General features: G+C 42.4%; 2 protein-coding genes across 2 annotated transcripts; one reads left to right on the forward strand and one right to left on the reverse strand.

Annotated features, from left to right (window-relative positions):
• Positions 1 to 802: 802 nt before the first annotated feature.
• Positions 803 to 20,425, forward strand: cfap43 (cilia and flagella associated protein 43; the record flags this gene model as incomplete). Its single annotated transcript, XM_084458746.1, has 38 exons — positions 803 to 831; positions 981 to 1,234; positions 1,403 to 1,499; positions 1,597 to 1,764; positions 1,877 to 2,027; positions 2,158 to 2,302; positions 2,851 to 2,924; positions 3,017 to 3,148; positions 3,239 to 3,355; positions 3,463 to 3,543; positions 3,654 to 3,802; positions 3,930 to 4,033; positions 4,157 to 4,315; positions 4,438 to 4,601; positions 4,724 to 4,888; positions 5,006 to 5,136; positions 5,356 to 5,527; positions 5,689 to 5,799; positions 10,194 to 10,271; positions 10,482 to 10,607; positions 10,809 to 10,913; positions 11,060 to 11,176; positions 11,292 to 11,492; positions 11,665 to 11,871; positions 12,167 to 12,256; positions 12,405 to 12,485; positions 14,184 to 14,312; positions 16,591 to 16,710; positions 16,831 to 16,938; positions 17,164 to 17,250; positions 17,349 to 17,437; positions 17,610 to 17,826; positions 18,012 to 18,124; positions 18,291 to 18,450; positions 18,660 to 18,824; positions 19,480 to 19,560; positions 19,923 to 20,076; positions 20,250 to 20,425. 38 exons carry the CDS (start codon positions 803 to 805, stop codon positions 20,423 to 20,425), a joined length of 5,007 nt encoding a protein of 1,668 aa, XP_084314872.1.
• Positions 20,426 to 20,533: 108 nt separating this feature from the next.
• Positions 20,534 to 21,899, reverse strand: sfr1 (SWI5-dependent homologous recombination repair protein 1). Its single transcript, XM_084458566.1, has 3 exons — positions 21,563 to 21,899; positions 21,086 to 21,454; positions 20,534 to 20,965 (listed from the first exon to the last, which is right to left on the reverse strand). The coding sequence occupies exons 1-3, from the start codon at positions 21,656 to 21,658 to the stop codon at positions 20,774 to 20,776; spliced, it is 657 nt and encodes a 218-aa protein (XP_084314692.1). The 5' UTR covers positions 21,659 to 21,899; the 3' UTR covers positions 20,534 to 20,773.
• Positions 21,900 to 22,317: the final 418 nt, after the last annotated feature.

A 22,317-nucleotide genomic window follows, 5' to 3' on the forward strand; every position in this document is an offset into this window, starting at 1 on the left:
ACTATGAATGCGCTTCCTCAGCCCGCTCGTCCGAGTCTACAGACAAAACCGTTTCGTTACTCACCAAAGTAAACACATCGTTGGAAAGATGAAAGCCTTTTCTCCTAAAGCGCTACAGTTTGTAGTCCCCCACCTTTCAAATAAAAGGCAAATTTGTACACTTAAATGTTTTATATCCACAGCGCATCGACTGTCTTCTTCTACCGGCGATTCGGCGCTCTCCACTTTGTTTAGTCTACTCACTGCTGCCGCCCATGTTGGGGATCCACTGACTGCTTCTAGTTGTTGTGAGCTCATGAGCTAACTGGCTATCCCACTCTTATTGTGCTGGATTCGCATTGGAACTGATGACAAGACCTATCTTAATTTATCAGACATTATGTCATGTCATTTCAATTCACAGCTATTTCAGTGGCGTGACTAGCTTCCCTCCTACCAGTCCTGAACAGAAACAAGCCAGCCACGCACATAAGCCAGACTGGACCTGGCCTGGTTTCCAGAATGGCTAAACTACAAATGGTTGTGAAATTGATTCAGGACAGTGAGAGGAACACGAATGATGCAATGCAAGAACAGGTCCAAACCACGCGAGTACCCCCACAGAAAGGACAAATTCTGACACATTTCAGCCCATGCTCTTATTTTGAAGAGATGTTGTTGTTGACCCCCCCCCCCCCCCCCCCAAGTCGATCAAGGAAGTGGTGGTTGTCAAGGATACACAACCAAACGCTTTCGACAGTGATCAGTGAGTTGTCGGGTATCTTGCACAGTTCGCTAAATATAGCTACATGGTTCATTTGATATGGATAACATAGGCAATTTAGAGGTCAGGTAAGAAACAAATTGGCCAGCAATGACTATGAACACGTTAGCAAGATAACGACAGATGAAGCAATTAGAAGCTGTAACACGCCATTGCAGCCACCACCAATCAATGTTGACTAGGCTAACATTGTTTTTGTTGTTGTTTATCTTTCTAGGTGGGTACAGGGATTGACGAGTCAAAATGTTGAACTTGTAGACAAGAAGACAGCATGCTACATCTGTGGGAATTATATAGTTTTCCTGAACTTGGAGACAAAAACGAGGAGTGTCCTGCAGTGCCCAGGTCGAAGCATCGGTGCCTTCACAGTAAAGGGCCATTGCGGAATTCTTGCATTCTCTGAGCAAAGATTAAATCCCTCTATATTTGTGTACAACTACCCTGATCTTGGGCTAAAAAATGAACTAAAAGGTAAGTCCCCGATATGGCCAGATTTGCATAATAAATAATTGTATTTATGAAACACTATGACACTGAGACAATCTCAAAGTGCTGGAACAATCACAAAGTCATAAAAAACAAGCACAATAACTGTAACTGTAGTTTAATTTATAATAACTGTAGTTTAATTTCTTGCAGGGTCGGCCCAGTTGGACTACACATCACTGGCACTTAGTGATGCTGGCCCTTACTTGGCCTGTTGCTCATCAATTCCAGACCACACCATAACAGTGTGGTGAGTCAGTCAAACCCCATATTTGCATATATATGTTTTTGCAATTAGCCAGATATTCTGTTTTGCCTGAACTTTTCACACATGCTGTATCCTATAGGAACTGGGATTCTGGAGTTCAAATTTGCAAGCAACCGCAAGCTGGGAAGGGCATAACCTCTTTAGTATTCAACCCCATGAACTGGCTTCAGATCTGTGCTTTAAGCGCTACATCACTCACCGTTTGGAACATTGAAAAGAGTGACAACTTTCATCTAATGAAGCCAGGGTAAGGTGAAGATGTTGTTTTCTGTGTACTGTATCTCATACAGAGATGTTCCTGGTGCATTGTGTTCTGAATCTGATGGATTGAAATCTGATTTTGTCCCATCACATTTCAGGGTGATTGATCTCCCTGCAGTTGACGGCTTCATCATTGAGAGGGAGATGAACCCCTCTCATGTTCCCAATGGAAAACTCACCTACTTTGGCCCTCGGATGCCGGCCTCTGCCATCGCAGGGCTGTCAGGAGACCAGGGAGAAGGCTTTGTGGTTGGATGCTGACCTCAGATACCTCTACTGTATCACTATTAATCTTGTGATGTTGAATATTTACAATGGTTTATTCATTGAAATAATTGTGCCCAGTGGCTCATGCTCCTGTCTGTCTGTGTTTCCACAGCCTGAAGAACAGACCCGGAGCAGACTGAGCCCCAGCGCCATCTGCTGGACAGCCTCCTCAGAGCTGTATGTGGGCTGTAAGGAGGGGTTTCTGCTGCAGGCAGACCCAGAGTCTCTCTCCATCTCTGTCCTGGTGAACCCCACAGGTACAGGCCACTATAGTTTCCTAACTCTGGTCTAGGGGATCTCTGACACTAGATCTTAATGTTACAGCATAGATCGGTGGAAACCTTAATAATCGCTGCGGGGAAGATGGGGTGTTTCAGCAGTGGAAAAGTACAGCAGCTGTCGGGGAAAAAAGTACAGCAGAATAAAGAATACAGAGAGAATATACATAATAGATTAAATTATACAGTATGCATACATATAGAATACATACATACATACATACATACATACATACATACATGCATACATACATACATACATACATACATACATACATACATACATACATACATACATACATATACAGTCTGAATAAGTATACTAATACTCAAATATACATGCACACATATAGAGTCTGATGGCCGCTGGCACAAAGGAGCTTCTGAACCGCTCAGTGTATGGTACAAAACATAGTGGAACAACTTGAAATATTCTTAATTACTATGCACACATAACACATCAGCTATTACAGTCACGTTCAGTATATTTTCAGTACAGTATTTCTGTGTTTTCTCTGGTTCAGAAGGTGCTTCTGAGCTCCAGGAGGGCAGCTTTGAGAGCTTAGCTCTGCACAAAGATGGGCTCTTTGTTGCAGGAAAGGTGAGCAACTTCAGTAGATCAACTACTGTATCTATATACAGTACACAGTCAATCCACAATACTGTTTCTAGCACACCCTTGATGTTTTACAGGAGAATGTGTTACGTTGCCTGCAAATCAAAAGGGACCAAGTTGAGGTCACGCAAACTTGGAATTTAGAGGAACCAGCCACAACCATCATGTTCTCCCCTGACTATGAGACACTGCTGTTAGCATCTAGTACGGTGAGAGATTAAATTAAAAAAAATCTTGTCCCTTTCTATATTTTCTACATTTCCAATGTGTCCATTTTGTACTCTTTTGCACTCTTTCAGGGGCGCATCTACAGGTACAAACCCACCCAGTCAGAGAAGGTGGTGAAGGTTCTGGATGTTCTCAATGGCAACTTTGTGGCAGCAGCGTCACTGTGCACCGATAAGAACTTCTGTGTGGTAATAAACTTCACACAACAACACCCTGGTTGTAAGCTTTGGCCACACAACTAAATGACTTTGGTGACTTATGGATGCTTGACTCTTGTGTTGTCTCTTGGTTCCAGTCAGTGCGGGACTCGGGGGAGCTGCAGCTGTGGTCACTAGATGCTGGCTTCTGCATTGGTACCCTATCTCTTCAAGTAAAGGTTAGAAAAAGGATCAACCATATTATTAGATCAGATTCGCTGAAGCATACAAACCGTCGTGCATTGAACGTCTTGTGGGACAAGGGACAGCTTGTGTGTTCTGTTGCCAGGTGACCAGCTTGGCCTGCTGTCCCATTGCACAGTATGTTGCCGTGGGAACGGCCTCGGGTCACGTCCTATTCGTCGAGCTGACCAGGAAGCAGCAGCCTCGCCTGGTCCACAGGCTCCACCTCCACCACGCTGCTGTGGACCACCTCGCGTAAGCCTGTCCGTCACAAACAGCACCTGCGGAGACGTAGAACCGTGGTTGTATTCACGTCACGTCTGTTGTGAAGAGGGGTTTCCTGTAGTTGTCGGGATCTCATCGAGTCTTTTTCTGTGTGCAGTTTTGATCAAGGAGGAAACTTTCTCATCACCGGTGCCTCTGACGCAAAAATATATCTACTGGATGCAAAGCCGTCCAAGACGTTTGACGTCATCGGCTACACAGGTATACTTTCTTCCCTGCGCACAGGACTTCCCGCAGGTCTCTCTCAGGGTCGCCTCCACCGAGGTACAGAAATGGCGAGACAGCTCACTGACTCTGGCGCCGTTGTCCGATGTATCTCTCCAGGTGTCCCGGGGCCCATAGTTTGCCTGTCCACCCAGTGCCGTCAGGACATGAAGCAGGTGGATTTGCTGGTTCTGTGTGCCGGAGAGAAGGATGTGGCCCAAGGCCGTGGAGAAGGCGCTCTGCTCACGGCGCTCACGCTGCCAGTACAGGAGCTCGCAGGTATTGTCGGTTCAGTCGCCTGTGTCTTTGCTGTTGTCGGTCAGCTTAGAGGTGAATAGCGCAAAGCTACGGCGCTGATGAATGTGTGTGCAGTAGTTCCACCATGCTCTGCTGGTTTACAGCGGGGGCGGGCTGTGCAGACCTACGGGGCTGTCTGTCCAATGACTTCCTGGAGAGACGCACCTATGAGGTCCCTCACTCACTCAGCTCGGCTGTCCTGGGAACCGATAAGATCTTTGCTTACTGCCACGAGAGAAAAACTCTGCAGACATTCCAGCTACCCGAGGTAAAGCTCTATGACATTTCTCAGTTGACTAGCTAACGTGGTTCTGTTGACAGTTTGCTTGCTTTTAAAGGACTGTTCATTCACAGATAACCCTCAATCTCAGAATGTCTGTTGTGTCCCAGAGCACAGGGAGGTCACCTGACCAGGGACGGGTCCAGCTGAGCCCAGAGGAGGAGGTGGAGGGTCACCCTCTGGGGCCAGCCTCTCTCCTGATCTCCCCTCACCAGTCCTGGCTGGCTACGGTGGGCCGAGACGGGCTGCTGCGTATCCGGGACGTCTCCAGCATGGTACAGTCTGGCCTTGATTCGAATAAACTTAACATACGTACACTTCACATTGAGCAAGTATTCTCTAGTCTACAAGGTCTTTGAGTATGTTTGTTGTTGTTGCTGCTGTGTGTACAGGGGCAGTTTGTTCAGATGCAGTGTCACTCGTGTTGGCTGGGTGGTGTCGGGACGGTCTCCTTCACCTCAGACAGTCAGACTCTCATCACCACAGGCCTCAGCGATGGCTCTCTGGTCTGTACCAGACTCAGGTAGGACCAGGGCCACTCCCACTGTGCTGCTCCGTCACTGGACACCAGAGGGCACTAGCTTACACTGGAGACAGTTTGAATCTTCAAAACTGTCTTAATTGTTCACTCTAAAAATGTGTTTCTGTTGTGTTTTTTTCATGTATATTTTTGAAGATACAACACCCTCTCAAAGCATAACACAAGTTAACTTGTCTAATCCAGTGTATATTTCTCATGCAGGCTCAAAATGGCTGGAGCTAGCAAAGCCAAGGCAGCTACTCAGTACAGCCAGTCTATCGCTAACTCCCTGGAGAATGTGATAACATCAGAGAACCCCTTTCTCACTAAGATGGCTGACTGGGATCCGGATGTTCTGTCTCCTACTGGCTCAGCTCACCTACCTGGCACAGAGGTTATTTGAGATTATTGTTTTGCACAAGCCCTATCTGAGCACTGTAAAGGTCCATTAAGAACAATCAAATGCAGTAAATTCCTCTGAAGCCAGTCTGGTTATACTGTATACTGTATTCATCCCCCTGCACACAGAGTGTGTTGACCTTGTCCTCTGTGTAGGCCTATGACAAGAGAGAGAGGGTGGATGTGACGGAGCAGGACGAGAGCTACACGCCCCTGTCCTCTGCCAGAGACTCAGACCCCACCTGGCTGGAGAGCAAGCTGGAAGCGGTCAGTCACACTATCTCACTGCTAGCTCTATTGAAACCTACTGTCATGACCTTACATTTGACTTTAGTGGTGTCACTATTGTTTAGAGGCATCATCTGTGTAACGTAAACAATGCTTACAGTACACTCTTCATATAGGTAAAATGTCTGTATTGTTTTGGCACGTTCAATAGAACAAACTTTGCCGTTTGCCTTTGTCAGGGAGTAAAATTTGTGTTTTTAGTGGAAAATCCAAAATGGCCGCCAGAAAAGACCTACTGTAGGATTGCTAAAAGGTTATATAATCCTGACAGTTTGAATGATTGTGCTGATTATAACTTTCATATGTATAGTAAATAGACTAATATTAACATATTCACCCAGAGTAACCCATGAAACATTTCTTAAATACATTTCTAACAGCTTAAAACACCGAATATAGGCTAAAATATTCTGAAATGAGAGGACGTTCCAAATAAAACCTTTTCTGAGTGATATTTTAGAGATTATCCATAAATTATATATTGTGAAAACCTTCATGTGACCAGAGATCAAGCCCTCTATTGCATAACTCACTGCAGGTGAAAGGGTAAAAATAGGGTAAATAAAATGGTAACTTATAGATATCACTATGAAACTTTACCAATACATTAGAGCCATATTCATTTCTTTGCATTACACCTTTTCTGAAAACTTGTTTAAATATGCTAATGAGGCATTGTGTAGCTAAAGTGTGCAAATTTACATGACAACTGATTCCGATCTCGCACAATGCCTTGAGGTAGTTCCGCTTCCTGAATCCCCTCTGCGGATTGATCTACACATCTACAACGGTCGCTTCAATACAAGTCAATGGATTTAATAAAATGACCAATTAAACCCTACAGGATTCATACTTTGCGGCGAATTTGATGTCAGAACACCAACGGACACCAATTACCCCCTCGATGAGCTTCTTGTCTTTGAAATTGAGAGTTTAACATGTTTTTTAAAGATTTTTCACAGTGCCCATCCACATCAATTGTATGACCTAAACGGTGGTAGAGCAATTATCAGACTTTCTCAAAAGTGCTAGTTTTGTCAACTTTTAGATCTGAACTATTGTATATGATAATAAGTAACCTTAAAACAGGGCTAAACATGCATTTTCCCTTTACTACTCCTTCTAACTCATTTGTGACCTTTATGGGGAAATTCATAGTTTATCTGATACAGATGCTTCAATACATGTGGTGTAGGTAAATTCCTGTTTGATAACTGTCACAGCTTGATTTACCCTATCTGTTATAGTGTGAGAAAATCTAGCACTGAATGGTGGTAGGGTTACGTTGTTGGAACCTTTGAAGAAGAGATCGTAATCTCAACAGGACCTCCCTGGTTAAATAAAGGTTAAATAAATAAATAAAAACCTTGTCTCTCAGTGAACACTGCAGATAAGTAAGTAAGTAAGTAAAGCTTTATTTATATAGCACCTTTCATACATAAAATGCAGCCCAAAGTGCTTTACATTTGAAGCAATAGAAACGAAACACCAACAAGAAAACACAAGCAATAAAAACAAGAACAAACATGGCAGGAATAACAAAAAAGAGGAGGAGAAAACAATACAGGATAGAAAAAACGATAAAATGCAGGATAAAAGTAACTGCAGCAGCATCAGGGAAATAAAATAAACACCAAAATAAATACAGTAAATAAATACAAACTCGAGCTAAAAGCTGTCCGGTAGAGGAGTGTTTTAAGCTCTTTCTTAAAAATGTCCACAGAGCTTGCTTGTTTAATACAATTGGGCAGAGCGTTCCACAGTTTTGGTGCGTAGAACATAAAAGCAGCTTCTCCACTTTGTTTGTGGAGTACTTTGGGCATAGTTAAAAGACCAGCATTGGAGGACCTGACCTTTGCGGTTGATAGGATATAAAAAAGTCTGAGAGGTATGAAGGAGCTATGCCATTTAGCGCTTTGTAGGTAATTAACAGGACCTTAAAGTCAATTCTAAAAGAGACAGGGAACCAGTGCAGTTCAGCTAAAACAGGAGTGATATGCTCTCTCTTTTTGGTCTTAGTTAAAAGTCTAGCGGCAGAATTCTGTATTAGTTCCAATTTCTTTATAGACTTTTTTGGGAGACCAGTAAAAAGTGAAGTGCAGTATTCTAACCTACTAGTGATAAAAGCATGAATTAGTTTCTCAGCATCCTGATGTGTTAAAAATGGCCGTACTTTGGCTACATTTCTCAAGTGGAAGAAAGCTACTTGGGTCACCTTACTAATATGGGCTTTAAAACTTAAATCTGAATATAAAATGACACCTAAACGTTTAACCTGTGAAGGCTGATTGGGTTTCTTGGCTCAACAGAAATGTAAAGTTGGGTATCATCTGCGTAGCTATGGAAATGTACATTATGTTGACTAATGACATTACCTAATGGAAGCATATATAGGGAAAATAGCAAGGGACCAAGACAGCTCACTTGGGCTACACCGAAAGGTAGGTCATGTTTACCAGGGGCCGGTTGCACAAAACATCTTAGGTTTTCCCCTTAAGTATGACCCTTAAGGGTTAATTTCCCCTTAGTTAAGGGAATTACTTAAGGGTGTTGCACAGAATCCCTTACAAGGTTTCCTTAGCTAAGGAGAAACGTTAAGGGTTTTCATACAAGGAAAGAGATTTTACAGCAGTAAAATTGTAGTTTCTATGGTGACCATTGGTTTGCTTGCACGTGACCGGCTATCTGTCACAACACTACACTGGAACGTCCTGCGACGCTGTGAGGAAAAAAATGGACTGTCGATCAAATCTGTAATGAAATATCAGTCGCTCCTCACTAAGAGTGTCTAGTGAGTTCTCCCTGTCGCGGAACACTCTTCTTGGGACGCGATTTCCATTGTTTATGTTCATAAACGCAGCCATGTGGCTTAGCTAAGGTTGGGGTAGAGGTCCCTTAGGTTTTTTCCCTTATTTTGCTTGCTAAAGTCTTTTGTGCAACACCTTAACAGACTTTAAGGGACTCCTTAAGTATCAGACCGAGATAAGTAGAAAACCTTAAATACTTGAGGGACATCTTAAGAAAACCATAAGGGGAATACTTAAGCGTGTTTGCGCATCAGATTTTATTTTAAGGAAATCTTAAGTCAGAACTTAAGGGAAAATATTAACTTAAGGTGTTTTGTGCAACCGGCCCCAGACATTTGATCCCCTAGACCAGGGGTGTCAAACTCAAATACACAGTGGTCCAAAATTTTAAACTTGAACAAAGTCGCGGGCCAACATTGAACAAATGAAAATTTTAATATGGACCCAAACAAGTTTTGCTTTAACATTGAATATGCACTTATCACTTTCGCTTTTGGTGCGCATCAATGGTGTGCACTAACATATGTGAATACACCCTCAGACACAAGTGTTGGTGCTCCATCTGCTCAGTAGAGAAGCTTGTAAAACCCTGACTGTCCTACAGCCGGCATGCAGACAGACAGACAGGCCGGCAAGAAGGCAGACAGGATTGAATGAACAGGAACAGAGCAAACACAGCGGCCGGCTAGGTCAACACAGGTGTCTCTATCACAGTGAGACGTTACATAACGTAAAGCTTCTGTTTTCTGCCTTTCTTTTCGCCATTTTTAAGAAGGTGTAACACGGTTACAGTTGTAGTATGAGATTGCTATGACTACTGTCACAGAAGAGAGGGCGTTTCTGGGTCCTGTCTTGATTGACGCGCCAAACCAACAGCAGAGCATTATGGGATTTGTAGTATTAGCGGTGAATGCGCTGTATAATACTGGCGGGCCAGCTCTAGTAGTCATTTGGTATTGCCTCGCGGGCCAAATATAATTACACTGCGGGCCAAATTTGGCCCGCGGGCCAGAGTTTGACACCCCTGCCCTAGACTAACATAAAATTCTCTCCCAGAAATGTAGGTTTGGAACCAGTTTAAAACACTATCAGAGAGGCCAACCCACTTTTGAAGACAGTGAATTAAAAAGTTATGATCAATGGTGTTGAATGCTGCACTCAAATCTAAAAGGACAAGGATAGACACTTTGTTTGAGTCTGTAGCGAGTCTAGCTTTATAAGAACACTCATTCACAAATAGTCTGCTATGTGAGAAAGTCAGAGTTCACCCATTGTGCCAGGTACTTGCTTTATTGTCTCCAGTGATTCATGTGCACTTCATGTGTTGGATAATTTTGAAGTTATACAATGTTACAATTCTGAAATTCACAATTCATCGAACAGTTCATCTGAATGTCTTTTTGTGAAAACAATACGATGATGATTTCTGCCGCGTTTGTTAAAATCGCAACCCAGACTGAAGCAAACCCCAATGATGACAATCACATCTTTCTGTATGGTATATTCACTGGTTATCAAACCCCAATGATGACAACAATCACATTTTACTGTACGGTATGTCCACAGGTTATAAGGGAGGAGAGTCAGCAGTTCTCTCAGACTAAGAAGGATCTGAGGAAACGTGTGAAACAGCTGCGAGACACTGTGAGTGGGACTGGCGTCCTCAATTGCCAATAATGTACAGTAGTTTCCACGTGGTCTGAGACAATACAGTAATACCATAGTAACCGCTTGCTTAACCAGCATACTGTGTCTGAGTTAATGAATGAATAAGGGAGCGTGATGAAAAATACTTGAGAATAATAATGACCTTGCTAACGCCCTCCCTCCCTCCCTCCCTCCATGTGAGTCCAGATCCAGGCGATGATGCGTGAGAACGAGAGCCTCTCCGACATGGAGCGCCTGGAGCAGCAGGAGTTCAACCTGGACGTGGAGGAGCAGAGGAGGCTGGAGGCTGAGGGGGAGCAGGAGGTCACCAGGGTAAGTCACACACCAGACACACACACACACACACACACACACACACACCAGACACACATATACACACACACGCACACCAGACACACATACACACACACACGCACACCAGACACACACACGCACACACATACACACACACACACACACATGCACATCAAACCGATTCACAGTCTTGAGGTTTTGCTCTTTTTTCAATTCTAGGTCAGAAATGAAATCGAGCTGGAGAACCTGGCCAAGTGCTACCTGCGCGACGTTCTCAAGAGAGAGTGCTGGGATTCCATGAAGGTCAAAGGTCAATCTATCAAGGTAATGAACATAGCTGCAACTGGGGCGACAACGATGGACAGGATTGTCCAAGGTCTGAGGTAGAGTAAGAGAGTCAGAGAACAGCCAAGAAGGTTAAGTGCCACAGTAGTAGGAGGCGACTGTGTGTTTGCTTCGCTGTACCACAGGCTTTCCACACTGAGCACGAGGTGAATAACTACCCCATGCGGGAGCGCACACAGAAGGAACTGGAGGAGCTCGAGAGGGTGCAGAGTATGAAGAAGATTGAACGCACTGACTGCACTGTGAGTCACTCATCCATACCCTCTCATCCATACCCTCCATAGCACAACAAATCTCACAACAAATCTGTACATGCTGTACCTCTCAGTCAAGACATTCCTGTCTGTCACGACCCAGCTCCAGCAGGAGATTCTGGATTGCAAGAAGAAGACCCCGACTGAGAAAGAGGAAGAGGATGAGGAGGAAGGCCGTGAGGCGGAGAGTGCTGCTCTGACAGGAAGCCTGAGTGCTCAGTTGGGAGGCTCAAACCCCTACCTCTACAGCCAGTTCAACCTGCACATCAGGGAGCAGAAGATCAACCAGATAACCATGCTACAGGCATGACTACTGTATAGTATACAGTTACAGTAATTCTGTATATGAAAGTCCAAGCACATTAAGTATGTAAAGCACATTAATTGTGTAAGAATGTAAAAACCTAATTACTGGAGTACCAGTCACACCACTCATGTTTTACTCTATTTAACCGTCCACCTTCTCCCAACCCTAGGATGTGATCTACAAAGTGAAGACGGCCTTCAACGCCGCGTTTGAGGCGGTGCGCAAGCAGAAGGAGCAGGAGATCAGCCGCGTGAAGGAGAAGAACCGCCGCATCGCGGAGATCATGACCGAGCTGGACCTGCAGGAGGAGCTGTGGGAGCCCGGCCTGACGGACAACGAGCGGCCGGAGAGGGCCCTTACTGTGCAGGACGCAGAGGTAGCTCAACCACCTCTGTATTTGGTATACATACCAGTGGTAAGACTAGACACATGCCTGCTAAAAGCAGTCAAATATTTAGTTTAGATTAGCTTTAATGGTACTACGTACTAGACACAGATGGTAAGATTATGCTAAGTTTCACTAGTAAGAGACCTTCTTGAGTGTAACTGCAAAATCAGACAAAAACAATGCTGCAGGTGCTTATGTGTGTGTCTTTTTGGATTTCCACCAACAATGTGAATTACTACCTATCGTGGTATGATTGATGGTGTTGCATTCCTGCGCCCTTTAGATTAAAGTGGAGAAATACCTCACCCCGGAGCAGAGAGCCATGGAGGAGGAGAAAAAGAAAGCTGAGGAACAAAGACGTTTGGCAGCCAAGGTGCTGACTCTTACTGTACCTGGACATTTCAGCTTACCCAACTCATGCCCCTTCCTGCCCAACTCATGGCCCTTCCTCTCTCTCTTTCCCCTGAAAGTTGAGCCCATTGCGATGGCTGATGTCAGACGTTTTGTCCCTCTGTCTCTAGGTTGACAACATCAGAGAGCGAGCTCTGGATAACATGATGGGTGGAGTGCTCCAGCTGAAAAGAGAGGACATCCTGAGAATGGTGCAGAAAATTGTTCCCAGTAGGGACACACGATATGCATTTCTCCAACCGATACGATAATCAGTTTACATGCTTCTCATGGCCGATGGCCGAAATAATTTCACGTTTTTGTATTTTAAAAATAAGTTTATAAGATAACCTGTAGTTTATGCACACCTGGGGGTAAGAAAGGCTGAGATGTAATAAGATGATTTAATATTCCATAGTTCTAACTGACATCACATCATTAATATTTCTGACTCTTAGTATATTTGTCATTTCAATTTGTAGTCGCATAAGGAGAATACGCATGTTTGCTTTCTCATTGTTTGAGTGAAGGACGCTAAAGCAATATCACTGGCGATTTTTCATCTTTCAAATACCAAGTTAGCAAAGGGATCAAGGCAGAGAAGTCGGTGGGCGTGGTTTAGAGTCTGGGCACATTCAATATGCTACAGGACACCGGCCGTCGTCGGCTAGACGGCTACATCAGGTGTGGAACTGCAAAAGCAAGTTTCCTCTACATGACTACATGTAGAGGACAAGGCACCTAAAACGGGACTGTGGGGACATCTTGTTATCCCAAAAATACTGAAATAGGCCTACTTGCCTTTGCAGTTCCACACCTGATGTACTGCACCTGATGACTCTAAACCACGCCCACCGACTTCTCTGCCTTGATCCCTTTGCTAACTTGGTATTTGAAAAATCGCCAGTGATATTGCTTTAGCGTCCTTCACTCAAACAATGAGAAAGCAAACATGCGTATTCTCCTTATGCGACTATGAATTGAAATGACAAATATACTTTGTACACTGACCCTCTTCAAATGTTCATTCATTTATTTTCTCTAGTGAAGTACTAGAGACAACAAATATATCGACGTTTCGGCGTGAGCCTTATCAGGATAAAGTAAACAAAAAATGGGTGTGGGCTTATATACACAGGTGTGCAATCACTTAATGGGCTGCACCTGTCTGGGCCGTGCCCTGTAATGAGAGATAAACTAAAACATGATCTGCTGGATATCAGCTACATATCAATACAGGAACACAGTTAATGCAGTATAAGAGCATAATATAAGACGCATGTGTCCACTACATTTTTATATATGTTTTTTCATCTAGCTGTATCATGATGTATTTAATTATTGTCTGATAATTGATTGCTGTACTAGTATTACTTTTGTACTGACTTATATTATGCTCTTATACTGCATTAACTGTGTGCGGACCTGCCAGAGTGTGCGGCGTCTCCTCTCTTCTAGTCCATATGTTTACCGCCTGCCTGCACCTCGGACAGTAGGTGTGCGTTTTCCTCTCCTCTCCTGCCTCTAGTGAAGAACTACCAGAGCAAATGAAAGCAAAATCTGTTATAGTGCACGTTTTCTATAGCCAAGAGTGAATCTGGCCTCCTTTTAAGAGACAAAATAAGGCTACATCTAAGAGTAATCGGATCAGAAAGTGTCAAAGATGGAGTTGTTAAAGCAACACTGACGTCATATTATCAGCTCTATTTGTCGGCTAAAATTTCATATAGCCAATAAATACATAATAATATAAATGTCCCATTATCTGGCCAATAATTACCGGCGCCAATAATATCGTGCATCCCTAGTTCCCAGTATTAGTAGAATGCATCAAATGAACAGCTAACTGAGTTTCGAACCCCACCTCAGAGAAAAGGGCAGTCTTTCTAACCACATGTTCTTCATCACAGGAGGTTCCTCAGCCTGAGTTCGTAGTGACCAAACCAGACATCCAGTGGACCGAGGAGGAGAAAAAGATCTACAAAGAGTATGACAAAAAAGCCAAGGAGCTGAGTGAGGAACAGGAGAAATACAGAAAGGTTTGTAAAAGGAAAGGTCTTTGCTGTTCAGTATTCTGATATATACTGTATGGTTTTCAAAGTAGCAAAAAAATTACACTGAAATAACACTTCTCTAAAAGGATGTTCATTAGGATGTCATCTATGCCCTTATATTAGTTATATTCAAAAATAAAGTCAATAATTCATTTATTATTCATTTTTTCGAAAAATGTAATTCTATGTCCATTTTTCATAATCACAAGTTTATATATTCATGCATAGACTGGCAGAAATATTACCACCCAGAAAAAAACATAAAATAAAACAATAAAACATTATTTTATTTTCACTTTTTTTTTTTTTTGACATGTCATAGATTTCACATGTCATAGAACTCAACATTTGTTGAAGGTTTTTTACAAAAACCTTCTGCCTTACACAGAAAAAACATCTATGAAAATATTTTTCAGTTCATCCTTTGAGATTTTTTTTTGTCTCCCAAGTCAACAAAACAAGATTATTGTATTTTAATATAAAATACTGGTGTTGTGCTGTATGACAATATTTTATCTTGAATGACACATATCAATACTGCCCACAAATATTAATTAAATGTGATTCCTTCAGCAATAACAATAATGACCAGTAATAACAATTATTAGTTGCAGCAATAATCTTTATTTTAGCTATTATTAAGTTAAAACTGTGTAAAAAAAAAAAGGACCCATCATATTTAATATGGTTTCTTTTAAAAAGTATGCTTTCTGTGTTGTACTGAAGGACATGCATTTTTGTTCCAAAGAAGGTGAAAAGGTGAAATCATCAAATATTTCGGAGAGATTTTCACATCTCAGGACATTGATAGAGGGTCTTCAAGGGTTCTTCTTTGAGATACCAAACACTGTGACATGATTACCATCATGTGATATGCTTTAAAATAGCTTTTTACCTTTGATACTGTGTACTGAATGACATTGAAGAAGTGCAAAAGTTGGGACAAAAGTTATTCAAGTTTTAAAATATTTTGCAAACACTAACACAATTATGCCATGGGTGTTCATTTATTTTTTTTATGATGAATTTCTAAATTTTAATATCACTTGTCATAATTTTTTAAATATTTTTACCGGGGCAGTTATACTGAATTACATTTGTAAAAAACCTTCTGCCTTACACAGAAAAAACATCTATGAAAATATTTTTCAGTTCATCCTTTGAGATTTTTTTTTGTCTCCCAAGTCAACAAAACAAGATTATTGTATTTTAATATAAAATACTGGTGTTGTGCTGTATGACAATATTTTATCTTGAATGACACATATCAATACTGCCCACAAATATTAATTAAATGTGATTCCTTCAGCAATAACAATAATGACCAGTAATAACAATTATTAGTTGCAGCAATAATCTTTATTTTAGCTATTATTAAGTTAAAACTGTGTAAAAAAAAAAGGACCCATCATATTTAATATGGTTTCTTTTAAAAAGTATGCTTTCTGTGTTGTACTGAAGGACATGCATTTTTGTTCCAAAGAAGGTGAAAAGGTGAAATCATCAAATATTTCGGAGAGATTTTCACATCTCAGGACATTGATAGAGGGTCTTCAAGGGTTCTTCTTTGAGATACCAAACACTGTGACATGATTACCATCATGTGATATGCTTTAAAATAGCTTTTTACCTTTGATACTGTGTACTGAATGACATTGAAGAAGTGCAAAAGTTGGGACAAAAGTTATTCAAGTTTTAAAATATTTTGCAAACACTAACACAATTATGCCATGGGTGTTCATTTATTTTTTTTATGATGAATTTCTAAATTTTAATATCACTATTGTCATAATTTTTTAAATATTTTTACCGGGGCAGTTATACTGAATTACATTTTGACATTTTAGAGCTCAATAGCTCCCTAAATTTAATACTTTGCAACACAAATATTTTGGGGTCAAAAGAAGGGTAAGAGTTGAGTGATTTAATAGGATATTTATTTACATACACTAACTCACAAATGCAAAAAGTCCCACAGACACTCCAAAATCTTGTAGAAAGCCTTCCCAGAGGAGGGGAAGCTGTTATAGCTGCAAAGGGGAGACCAACTCCCAATGAATCTCCAATGAATTTAGAATGGGATGTCATAAAAGTTCCTGTAGGTGTAATATGTAGATGTCCCAATACTTTTGTCCATATAGTGTATGTATCTTTTCATGTTAAATGACCTTGGGACACCAAATGTACACATCACATTTAAAGGACCCACATATGAATATACTTTAACTACATGATTGGTCTTGTCTCATTTGTCTCATTTCAGACCTTGGAGGCTGAAATGAAGAAACTGCAGACGTCTATTAGGGACTCCACTCAGGGCTTTGATGAGACCTTGACAAAACTGTTTGAGAGGAAGGTGAAATCTGAGATGGTGATATATCAGGTGAGACCTGCAGACACACACACACACACACACACACACACACACACACACACACACACACACACACACACACACACACACACACACACACACACAGACTTATTTCAATGTATTTCCTAGGAAGAGCTCAAGATTGCCAACATGGTTTACTCGATTCTCATTGAGGAGGAGATCCTCAGTCGAGAGAAAGAGCTCAACCTGAAACTTGAAAAAACAAGATCCTACAAGGTAAAATTGTTCTCACAGTCATCACAGTCATTGTAAAGGCATGTGTCTAGACCATGTTTTCTAGCAACAAACTCCAATAAGACATTAGTCTGTTACTCTTGGATTCATGTCCTTTACAAGCGCTGACATGTGAGGCATTTTAATTTGTCTCGCTTCTGAGATAGTTTTTTCACGTTCCCATTACTTGGCGTTCCGATGTCTGAACAACCTTTCTCCTCCTGGCAGAACGAAATGGTGGAAGAGCTTAAGAGACACAAAGAGGATGTTGATGTCTTTCGTGAAACCTATGACAACATTGTAGCAGAGGACAAAGTATGTATATCACCATAACCACACCAAGTCAGATAGATTCTCATATTTCACTCTGTGGCTGTGCTCTGATAATTGTTTTTTGGTGACCGTCTCCCAAGCTTTTGGACAGAGGGTTCAGGAAGGAGTTCTTGGATGTGCCAGGTCATGTTGTTGATCAGTTGTACAAGCTTTACAAACGCAGACCCAGGTATAGCAGTTACATTATATCACAGGGTTCATGTCATGATGATCAGTTAACAGTATGCCATTTAAATGGCCTATGACTGTCTTTCAATTTTCATGAGCTCTGTAATGTAAACGATCTAGGAGAGCTGCCTGTATGGGAATCCAGTGTGTAAAGCAGTGCTTGTTGTGTCCAGGGTCCAGAGAATGAGGACCCAGGCTGACAACAGGACCAGTCCCTTTAAAGAGAGGCCTGGACCTGAGTCAGGCCAGGCTGCAACGGAGGGCCTCTGCCAGATGATGAAGGCCATGGAGGAGCTGGATGCTCCAGAGAACATGCCGGAAGGCCTGGACTCCTCCGTGTGGGAGAGGTTCTGTCTGGCCCGCAGAGCCAAAGTGGAGAGTGAACAGCAGGTAGCTAAACCTCACCTCGCCTTCAGTAAAACCTCTTTGATTTTAATATTCCACAACTCGAAACCTATACTTAATTAATCTATATATATATATTCTACAAATGATGAGTGCTCGTTTGTTATGTGTTATGTATACATGTTTCATTTGTGATTTTCTGTGTCATCTCATGTGCATGTCCTCTATAGGTGAAAATGAAGGCTTTGACTCTCGCTGAAATGCAGGCGTTTCTGCAAAAGAGGATCGATGAGGATGAGATTGCAAGGGTGGAAATAAAGAATCTCATTGATGATATCAATGGGTAAAAATGTTGTGCTGTATACAACGTGCACACAATAGGAACATATTTTAATAGTGCATCTTTTCACTTTACAGCTGCAAAGATAAATAACCATGAATAATAATTGGCTGTATTTTCCTGTGATCTTTAACATAGAGTAACGAGTCATTGGCGAATGTGTCCACAGCCTGCGTGAGGAGAAGCTGTGCTTCCGCCTGGACATCATGGTTCAGATCCTGATCAAGCAGGGTCAGGTGGAGGTGGAGACAGGAGACTTCAGCACTGACTACTCCGACTCCCTGCTGCTCCACAGGGCCGTGGTGGAGGACCTCAACGGCACCATCAGGGTGAGACACCCTTACCAGATAACACACTAGCCAGATAACACGCTAGCCTGATAACACGCTAGCCAGATATTACACTAGATTGATAACATGCTAGCCAGCATCAGCTGGGGTGCGTGTGTGATACAGTACCAAACTTTACTGTACCAACTCAGCTTTCAAAACATGCCTGATAGCTACCTTGTTCTCAACTGCAACTCCTACATAAATAGGCTTTGGGAGAGCAAAAGATAGCCAGCATGGTGGAGTGCAAGGACTTCCGTAAAGGCATCATCCAGCAGGAGTGGGAACACAAGCGGATGAGGATGCAGATGGAGGATCTGAACAACAAGGCCAGGGACATCCAGATGCTGCGCGTCTCTCAGGAGCTGCAAGAGGTGCAGTAGACCTCACGGCTGGGTGGGCAGGGACAGGCCCTGGAGGCAGACACAGCCCTCTCACGGCTGGGTGGGCAGGAACAGGCCCTGGAGGCAGACACAGCCCTCTCACGGCAGATGTGCTGACTCACCTGGCTCGTGACCAGGTTACCAGGGTGGGGTAGGCTTGGGTGTGGCTCTGGCAAAAAGCTTCAGGTATTTTATATTGTATGGTCTCTGTTGGGCATGAGGCATCTCAATGCACTGTCAAGTACCATGACAACAGGCCTCTATAACTGAATTAAATTATGTGATGACATGGTGTGTGCAGTAGCTGTTTACTTATAAACTTACTGTTTATAATCTATATGTCTCTCGGTCAGAGGGCGTGTCACAACACACCCCACTAGTGTTGGATACACTACACACATTAAAGTTCCTCAATTGTTCACCTAAAAGCCCTTGGTAACTAGAACATACTGGGTTGATTTGGAACTGTAAAATGATCAACCTAATTTTGTCCTACATTTGACAAAGCTACAGTATAGAGCATGTTGAATCAAATGTATGTCACTGCCAGTAAAATATGAATGCAAGCAAAGAGATAGACAAGTCAAAAACTGTAATACAACAGAGATATACCTGTATCAATGTTAATCTAGCTCTCTTTTTCCAGTATCTTAGTGAAACGGACCATGACAACCGCATGTCAAAACAAGTTTCTACTTTGGAGAAGACCATATCTTTGCAGGAAAAGGTATTATGAAGGCTAAATAAAGAATGCAAAAATTGGAGGCAGTGGTGGCTCAAGAGCTAGAGGGGGTCATCCAATGACCACAGGGTTGGCGGTTCGATTCCCGGCTCCTCCTGTCCACATGTCAGTGTCTTGAGCAAGACACTGAACCGCAAATTACTCCCAATGAGCAGGCTAGCATGCATGGTAGCTGGCCGTGAATGGATGAATCAGAGGCCATTGTAAAGCGCTTTGGATAAAGGCGCTATATAAGTCTGTTTACCATAAATCAATATTGCTAAATAATACTGTGTACATAATAGTTTCACTTATTCTTCGATGTACTAACTTGTGTGGATGTAAAATGTTTTTTCTGCATGTTACAGACCCACAACAAGAATGTGCAGAAGTGTAAGAAGATGATCAAGCATCTGAATAGACAGGCAGCCCAGAAGAGAGAGCAGAACGCTGTTCTGGACCAGCAGCTGGCTGACATGCAAGTGACTGTGGCTGAGAGGAGGCACATCTATGAGGCGATAGGTAATGTTATCACAATACCAGTCACTTTTAAAGTTAATAGTAACTGCTACAGTAGTTCAGTACTGTACCTACTCAGTTCAGGTGTACCTTCAATAGTACAGTGATAATATATGGATAACTCGGTATCTATACCTACAATATAGGTGTAGTAATATGTTTCGTTTTCTCTCCAGCCATGGAAGAGAATAAGGAGAGTGACGTGGAAGAGCACTACCAGGAGATCGTCCAGAGGAAGAAGCTGGTGGACCTGGCGAGGGCCCAGGCTCAGGAGCTGACCATCCTCAGGGCTGAGGTGGAGCGCATGAGAATGAAGACCTTCCCCGCTCTTGCTCAGCTCAAACATGAGTAATCAAAGCCAGAACGAAAGCCCAAAAGCACTCTTTATTTACAGTCTTCATAACAAAACTTGACAACTGATTGTCAAGTTTACAGTTTATTTATAGTCTCAAATAGAGAGCTTTAACTAATTAGTTATGGTGGTATACAGCAAAGACAAAAATAAACTATGAAAATATGATTTCTCTCTTTCTTTCCATAAATGATTGTAATGGTGCTGAGTAAATTTGAAACATGGAAATATAGTTATTCTATCAATCACACAGGATTAATTTAACATGTTTGTTATTCAAGGAGAGGTATCTGAACCGTAATAATTTGAACAGTACTATGTGACCATATGAAAAAAGTGCAAATGGATTCACGGATCGGTGAAGTCCTCCTCTGTCCTGTCAAAGTGCAGTGTGCTGTCGTCCAACCCAAAGAGGTCGATGAGCTGTGCGAGGCCGGCTTTCCTCCCGTCAACAGGCAGGTCAGCCTGGAGCTCATACAGCGCAGCCTGACTGCACTGCCTCCACTTGGTTATCAGCCTCCTCAGCTGGGTCAGGTCATTCTACGACATTACCAAGAGACAAGAGGTAGAAACACACAGCGAAGTGCTTGAATACTGACCAACCAAACCACACTTGTTTTGAAATGCAGACAGCATGTGCTGTCATGGAGTTGCGGTCACCTTGCTTCTGTACATCTTCACCATCTTGAGTCTGCGTAAAGTCTCCTTCCTCTCCTTCACCTCCCTCTTCAGTTGGTCCCTCAGCCGCAGTGGGTGGATCCCTGTGGGTGGTTGTCCTTCTGCACTGGGGTCAAGCGCTCCCATACTACAGCCACTCTCTGAGCTTTCTACAGGCCCAGTTCTGATTCTGTCAATGTCAACATTATCAGTTTGACCACCACTTGTTGTCTGCGTATGATCTGAAGAGGCATTAACATCAACATCATCATCCTCGATCTTGAGGCGTTTGGCCACAGAGAGGGGCGAGGTGAAGGAGCGCCTGGACCTTTTCAACCTTGCTTTAAGTGAGGCACTCATCTGCTGTTTAGGCTGGAGGGGAGGAAAAAGACCATAGCTAAAATATTACTAGAACAGAGAGAATTGGCTTCAGTAAATGCAACAGATGAGTAAGGTTCAAATGAAAGCTAGATCCTGTACCTTTTCCACGCTGGCCTGACATGGGCTTGACACGTCTTGATCGCAAGGTGTTCCATAGACAGACTTTAATCTGGCTGTCTTCGGGGTGGTCTCCATTACTGGCGGAATGGGTTAGCATGGATGGATTAATAGAAGCATGGAACTTGGAAGTTAGCTACTAGTTAATTTGACTCGTAACGCAATACTGTATACTACCTGGCTGCTGGCTAGCTAGCCACTTAGCCAGTTGGTTATCAAGGTAGCGAGCTAGCTAGCTAAAGACAAGCTACAAGACATTTGACTGTTCTTTCCAAAATTACTGTTATAACGTAAATGTAGGCTACTACTACTTCTACCTACTAGATACTTTTGCTATCGAGCTTACCTCCCTTACGTCTAGCTCAAGAAAACCTCCAAGAGCTTCGATTGGTCCAAACCTAAATAGTGCTCATTTCCTGCTGAGGAGATAAGAACCTTGGGAATTGTAGTAAGTAGAGTAGACTTTGGGAGATTGTAGGCTAGCTTGTCAGAACAAACATGTTGACTGTAATTTGACGAAACGGGTTATAAAACGGGTTTGTAGAGTGCGTTATATAATATGTGTGTTTTCAGTAGGGGGATATTCAATTTCTCCTGGGAGTTTATTCTGCATGTAGCCTTATAATTTATGATGCATCCATATACAGTAAAATAGTTACATTTCGAATTAAACTAAGGGATTGACTCAATAGTTTAATCAAATACATTGCTTCACATAGCTACTTTTAAAAAACAAT

Source organism: Borostomias antarcticus, assembly GCF_949987555.1.
Source record: "Borostomias antarcticus genome assembly, chromosome: 25".
In the NCBI taxonomy this organism is placed as follows: domain Eukaryota; kingdom Metazoa; phylum Chordata; class Actinopteri; order Stomiiformes; family Stomiidae; genus Borostomias; species Borostomias antarcticus.

Coding starts and splice junctions, on each gene's coding strand:
- sfr1 (XM_084458566.1), bottom strand. CDS start 21,658: ATGGAGACCACCCCGAAGACAGCCAGATTAAAGTCTGTCTATGGAACA. Junction 21,455..21,562: donor GTCAGGCCAGCGTGGAAAAG/GTACAGGATCTA, acceptor CCTCCCCTCCAG/CCTAAACAGCAGATGAGTGC. Junction 20,966..21,085: donor TGAAGATGTACAGAAGCAAG/GTGACCGCAACT, acceptor GTAATGTCGTAG/AATGACCTGACCCAGCTGAG.